Genomic DNA, 6670 nt, shown 5'->3' with positions numbered 1-6670 from the left:
AAGAGCATGGGGCAACATTATGTGAAACAAAAAGCTCTGAATATACAAGACACAAAATTTGAAAAGAAACCACAGATATATCTGGTAGTCACTCATCTAAAGTTTCGATGAAACTGTAAATGTTGCTTATTCCCCAATTTCAACACATTGTGATAGTTGATGATTCAACTGAGTAATAACTGATCCCAGGGAGAGGCCTTCAAGCCACAAACTTCTCCATTCCATTCACTTCTGAGTCTATAAAATAGCTGTAATATTCCTGGGTCAGTCACTTCCCATTTCTTACAAGAGCTCCAAGAGAAGGAACTGGTTGCAAAGTCCGAGGTAAGAGAGGTCTTAAATATTGTAAACTACAATAGATGATAGATGATAGACAGATAGGTAGATAGACATATCCTGTAAAATGTCAAAATAATAATAATAATAATAATAATAATAATAATATGGGCAATTGACATTTTCCTGAATGTAAAAGTTTAAATAATCTTCAGAAAACTTTGTAATGTGCTGACCTATAACTGTATAAATAATTAAATACTTAATTTAGCTCATTTTTCTCAAAAATTTATTAGCAATTATAACTAATACATTATAACAATTTGTATCATAAGATAAAGAGGCTATAATCAAAATTAAAATATAAAATGAAATGCTTCAGAAATGTTCTTTCCCAAATGTCAAAAATAGGTCCCTCTAAACAGCATGGAATTTTTTGGGTTGCCTGAGAACCAAATCAAATTTCTGTCACCTAAATTAATTTCATAGTCATTATTACATTGTTTTGAACTTCCTGAGCACAATAACTGCTTGCTTCCATACTACCATTCTCTGTATAAATGGAGGCTGTATTTCATTCCAGAAACTACTATTACTGTATACAGAGATTATTCTGAAATGATATGTGAACGTTTATTTTTAAAAGAATTGATGTAACATGCTGTAAATTTGCAAAGTACTTTTGACTTTATCCAAACAACAATGTGCTCCATTAATAAAATAGATTGATACCCTAAGATTAAGTGAATTGCCTAAAGTCAAAGAGTTGTTAGTGATATAATCTGTACTACAACTGGATCTTCCAAATTTATGCTAACATTTGGTCTTTCTTCTGACTCCTAGGATATTTCTGAGTAAGATGAAAGTTCTCCTTCTCATCACAGCCATCTTGGCAGTAACTGCTGGTTTCCCGGTAAGTATCCATTTCTATATTCCAGAGTATTTACGAATTTTTTTGTTCTAATTCATGAATCTTAGGGATTTTTTCCCTCCACACACTGTATTTCTACTTTATAGACATGCCTGATGTCTGCCCCTTTAACATGACATTCTAGAAAATACTGTAAATCATATATTGTTCAGTGCTTAGTGCAATTCCATATAGCCTGATACAGTTGTGAATTTTAATCATTTAGAAAACATATTGACACATTGCAGAAAAATGGTTACTATAATATTTTCTGGACACTCAAATCCAAGATTTTAAAAAACAGATAATATAAAATAATATTAGGTGGTAGATAAATTATTTCCTTCACACATTATCTATTTCTTAGTCTGTGTGTTTTATCAACATGAGTTTAATTAATTTCACTGTTTTTTAGGTCTCTGAAGACCAGGAAAGAGAAGAACGAAGTGTAAGTTACATTTTCTCTTTTTAATGTGGAAGACGTTCATATAAAATATCCTTAACTGTGGTTAAAATTCCTATATCCAACCTTCTCAAACTCTAGAGAAAACCTTAAAGAGTTTAGGTATTATTAGCACTCCACAGAATAGACTTCAAGAATTTGATCTTTGTTTGTAAAAAGGGAATTATATTAGCATCTCATGTAAGAGTGGGACCCAAACTGAAACTTGAATCACTCTGATAAACTGGGTTATAATATTTTTGTTAAAATTATCTAACCTGATGGAGGCTTATAATTGTTCATGCCTCCACTCTGCTTAACTCTACAAAACTCATTCCAAAAAAGGTAAAAAATATAACAACAATAATTAAAACTTAAGAATTAGGAGATGTAGACCAGCTTTGATGATCATCAGTGACAAATTCACTAAAGGATTGTTTTGGTCTGAAGTTAATCAAAAATTTTTAAGAAAAAGAAAATAAAATTTGAAGACGGAGGATCTTGTTTTGGGATTCACTTATACTCTTACAAATCTTATTATCCGAAAGGAAGCATGGTTTGGGGGTCAAAATTATAAACAGTGTTAAGGATACAGAAATTGATAGGGATATAGACAGAAGATAGAGAGGGACAGAGGAAAGAATGAAAAGAGATAAAGAGATTGTATCTAACACAAGGTTTGGGTAAAGATCTTATATTAAAGCAAAGGGAGAAACTGGATGTCACCTCAGCAATCCCCCTCCCTCTTGGCCTTATAATTAATAGCAATTATCAGGAAAATTTGGCTATGAGTAGAAAGGTACAAAGATATGAGTATTTCTAAGTAATTTCTTAAAATTTTCTAAAATGATGCAAATTAATTAAATCCCTGTTCGTAGTACACATAGAAAAGGCAAATGATCCTAGAATTTCTAAAACCTCTATTTGAAAGTGAAGACCCACGTTAAAAGGCTATTTTACCTCTTTCAGTTATAAAGAGTAAAACAAGCTTCTTAATTTCTTTCTTTCAACAGGCCAGTGGGAGCAATGAATCACCTTCACCATTTTATGGGCCCCGTTTCCAATATCCATTTGGCCCATATCCACCATTCCTGTATCCAGGATATCCATGGTTTAGATTTTTTTACCCTCCTTTTCCAATACCTCTGTCTGTCCCTACAACTCTTCCTCCTAATGAACAGTAAACAAGAAAGAAAACTGCCACTACAACTTAAGAATAGGTGGTAAGTATATTCAATACAAAGCATGTTTTTTAAGTTTTTGTCTGTGAATTTTATTGTTCCATGAAAAAACATGTTACAATGTTCCCACTCACCCCTTTAAGTTACAATTTGTTTCAATCTTTTTCTCTGGTAGACATTATTAGGTCTCCACTCAGAGGTACATACTTGAGTCTTTCCACGATCAAGGGAGCAGAGCAGTTTAAAAACCTCATTTGCTATGAAATAAACGCTTTCCTTTCTTTCTAAAAGATTTCTAACTTTTTTAACATTTTTCTACTATCATCAACATTTGTGCATATTTGGGCTAAGTCAGAGGTCTAAAGGAGAGAAAATTTCAACCAAAGTGGATATCGTAATAGATAAACTTATGGACCCAGGGTGTATGGCAGACTTCACCCTATTCATTAGAAATACTAAATACTAAATTAATTAAAATTTATTTTAATTATAAATTTAGTTATAAATTAAATTAATATTAAAACCTCAAACCTAGCTTCTGATGGTAATATTATAATAAAATCTTAAAGGCTAATATCCCATGTATAATAGAGGCCCCTATCATCTCATATCAAGAACAAAGTTACTGGATGAATTGAAGGAATGTCAACTACAGATTACATTAGGATCAAGAGGGCTGTTTTGGGAAACAAAAAACTTTCAGCTAATATCTACCACAAAAGGCTTCTGCCATCTTTCCTGTACCTACTCAGTCTTCTTGAACAGAAAATTTCCCAGTCCTTGAACCAGATCTGCTTTTGAAGTAATCTTCATAATTAAAAAGAAAAAAAATTCACAAGCAAATTACCCATTTGGATTAATAACGGAATGCTTATCATTTATTTCAGGTCACTGTAAAATGGAATGTGAGCCACTTCCTTGAAGAATCAATATTCCTGCTAATAAGATAAAAATAAATGTAATTGAAATAGCATAAAGTGTTCTCTCACTGCTATCTTTAGTGGGCTTCTGCAGTAAATAAAAGAGAAGACCTTGGTTTCCTATTTTCTAAACGTGCTTTGCTGGTAGGAATGCAAAATAAATTTTAACAGATTTTAATGCACATTTCTTTTTTTTTGAGAGAGTGCGTGTGAGCCAGGTAGGGTGGAGGGGGGAAGAGGGAGAGAATCTTAAGCAGAGGCTCAATCTCATGACCCTGAGACCATGACCTGAGCTGAAATCAAGAGTTGGCCGCTTAACCATCTGAGCCACTCGGGCCCCTTAATATACATTTCTCAATGACTAACCAGTCTGTGGGAAACATGGGGACTGAGGTGACCAAAATCTACCAGTCCTGGAAGTATCTTGGATAAAAAAAAAAAAAAGTCTATACAGCAGCTTGTGCTGTATAGTTGCACCAATTGTATTAACAAGAGCCAGACGTTGATTTAATTCAAAAAAATATTTGAGTAATTGTGCCTCAATTACTCAAACGAGTCTGTAATTATATACTGTAGGATATAAGCTTGATGTGTTGGCAAAGGATATCAAAAACCATCAAGTCGTTTCTCTTACTTCAAAAAACTGATGAGTAAGATCCTAAAAACAGCATCGATATCATGCTTATAGGTTACAAAGTGTTTTTTTCAATCATTAGATCACCAAATCATCACATAATCTCTGTTCAGTAATCACATTTCATATGTAGGGAAACTAAAGACCATGAAAGTCCTGCGGACCTACACATAGACCTAGAACATGGCAGAAAGGAAACACAAACCAAGCTTATCAAACTTCTATCTTTTTGCTAGTAGCCTATATATTAAAATAAATTCTGAATTCAGGACTCCACAATGGCAGTACCAATGACTAGTTAAGTCCATCTCTTTTCACTTTATTTCAGAGGAAAAATCAAACTCCTACTAATAAGTGTAATTGCCACGCCCTTCCTTCTCTGCTAATGTAGATGCCACACCACCACCTGAGTTATCGTTTGAAATATACATTGACTTATATTTCTGACTCACTCAAATGCCTTGGGAGGTTTCATCTTATATGCACCTTAAATCCATTTCCCCCACATGGCACTCAAGGCCTTTTATGTACTAACCTTGAGCTTTTTTTTTTTTTTTTGGATTTTCAGTCTTTCTTCTTTTCTTTTTTTTTTAAATTAGCATATAACCTATTATTTGTTTCAGGGGTACAGGTCTGTGATTCATCAGTTTTACACAACACATAGCATTTACCATAGCACATACCCTCCCCAATGTCCATCACCCATCACCCTATCCCTTCCACCCCCCGCCACTCCAGCAACCCTCAGTCTGTTTCCTGAGATTAAAATTTTCTAATGGTTTATCTCCTTCTCTGGTTTCATCGTGTTTCATTTTTTCCTCCCCCTATGATCCTCTGCCTTGTTTCTCAAATTCCACATATCAGTGAGATCATATGATAATTATAATTGTCTTTCTCTGACAGACTTATTTCGCTTAGCATGATACCCTCTAGTTCCATCCACGTTGTTGCAAATGGCAAGATTTCTTTTTCTGAGGCTGCATAATATTCCATTGTATATATGAACCACATCTTCTTTATCCATTCTCTGTTGATGGACATTTCCATAGTTTGGCTCTTTCCATAGCTTGGCTATTGTGGACACTGCTGCTATAAACATTGGGGTGCAGGTGCCCCTTGGGATCAATACATCTGTATCTTTGGGGTAAATACCCAGTAGTCCAATTGCCAGGTCATAGGGTAGCTCTATTTTCAACTTTTTGAGGAACATCCATACTGTGTTCCAGAGTGCCTGCCCCTGCTTGCATTCCCACCAACAGTGTAGGAGGGTTCCCCTTTCTCTGCATCCTTGCCAACACCTGTTGTTTCCTAATTTGTTAATTTTAGCCATTCTGATTGGTGTGAAATGGTAACTCATTGTGGTTTTGATTTGTATTTGTATTTCCCTGACACTTTTTCATGTGTCTGTTGGCCCTTGAGCTTCTTTTTGAATTCCCGCGCCATCAGCCAGCCTCTCTTACAGCCCCAGATGTTATACCACAATACTGCCATTCCCCAAAACTGGCTTTCATTCTCACACTGCTGTGCCTTTGCTTATGGTGCTCTCTCTCCATGCAATGTCCATTCCTCTGTTTCACTATTTAAGTACAATTTATCTTTCAAAACCCAAATTCAATATCATGACTTTCATGAAAAACTTTCTATCTCTCCAAACAGAATGAATAACTCACACTTTGACCTTCTTCCACTACATTTTATTTCCTCTTTTTTTTTTAACAAATCTTACTTTACTTTCATTTCTAATAAAATCATCCATTTACATTTCTGTATCCTTCTCAAGAAGACTGTATGTTCCTGCGGTAACACAATAATATAACTATTCCCCAGTACTTAAGCTCACTATAGGGTACTTGGTGAATGTTTGATAAATAAATATATCGAGAAAACTTTCAAATTCCTAATGTTAAACAAAAGAGCTTTTACATATCTCTGACCTATGTCAACATACAAATTAGCAGATCATTCCTCTTTGTGAAAAAAAAACTTCTTAAAATCAATATACCAATGGTAACATTTCTCTTTTACTCAATTATAGCATTAGCAAAACAAACTGGGTAACTTTGTGTCTATCCACACTTTGCTACAGAAGTTGTAGGACCCATAAAATTTAAAGTCACCAATAAAATTATTTGTCATAAGACAATGTAAAAATCATTATATATGTCTGTCTGTGTATGTATATATATATGTAATTATATATACAATTTGAGATTTTATATATATATATAAATATACACACACACATCTCAAAGGATTTAACATTTGTGTCAGCTATGGAAAAACCAAGTTCAGATTTTAGTTAACCAA

The 6670-nt window shown here is 33.9% G+C and overlaps 1 protein-coding gene across 1 annotated transcript; it reads left to right on the top strand.

The window, feature by feature from the left end:
• The first annotated feature begins 263 nt into the window (after nucleotides 1–263).
• On the top strand, nucleotides 264–3896 carry FDCSP (follicular dendritic cell secreted protein). The gene is made up of 5 exons (XM_019799955.1): nucleotides 264–324; nucleotides 1120–1189; nucleotides 1602–1634; nucleotides 2642–2851; nucleotides 3697–3896. The coding sequence occupies exons 2-4, from the start codon at nucleotides 1136–1138 to the stop codon at nucleotides 2810–2812; spliced, it is 258 nt and encodes an 85-aa protein (XP_019655514.1). The 5' UTR covers nucleotides 264–324; nucleotides 1120–1135; the 3' UTR covers nucleotides 2813–2851; nucleotides 3697–3896.
• The last annotated feature ends 2774 nt before the right edge of the window (nucleotides 3897–6670 follow it).

This window comes from Ailuropoda melanoleuca, chromosome 11 (genome assembly GCF_002007445.2).
Source record: "Ailuropoda melanoleuca isolate Jingjing chromosome 11, ASM200744v2, whole genome shotgun sequence".
In the NCBI taxonomy this organism is placed as follows: Eukaryota; Metazoa; Chordata; class Mammalia; order Carnivora; family Ursidae; genus Ailuropoda; species Ailuropoda melanoleuca.
This window is presented reverse-complemented; position numbering and strand designations above follow the sequence as displayed.

What these genes read in the sequence shown, in the direction of transcription:
- FDCSP (XM_019799955.1), top strand. Translation starts at nt 1,136, where the DNA reads ATGAAAGTTCTCCTTCTCATCACAGCCATCTTGGCAGTAACTGCTGGT. An exon ending in CAGTAACTGCTGGTTTCCCG is followed by an intron (nt 1,190 to 1,601) that starts GTAAGTATCCAT and finishes ACTGTTTTTTAG; the next exon opens with GTCTCTGAAGACCAGGAAAG. An exon ending in AGGAAAGAGAAGAACGAAGT is followed by an intron (nt 1,635 to 2,641) that starts GTAAGTTACATT and finishes TTCTTTCAACAG; the next exon opens with GCCAGTGGGAGCAATGAATC.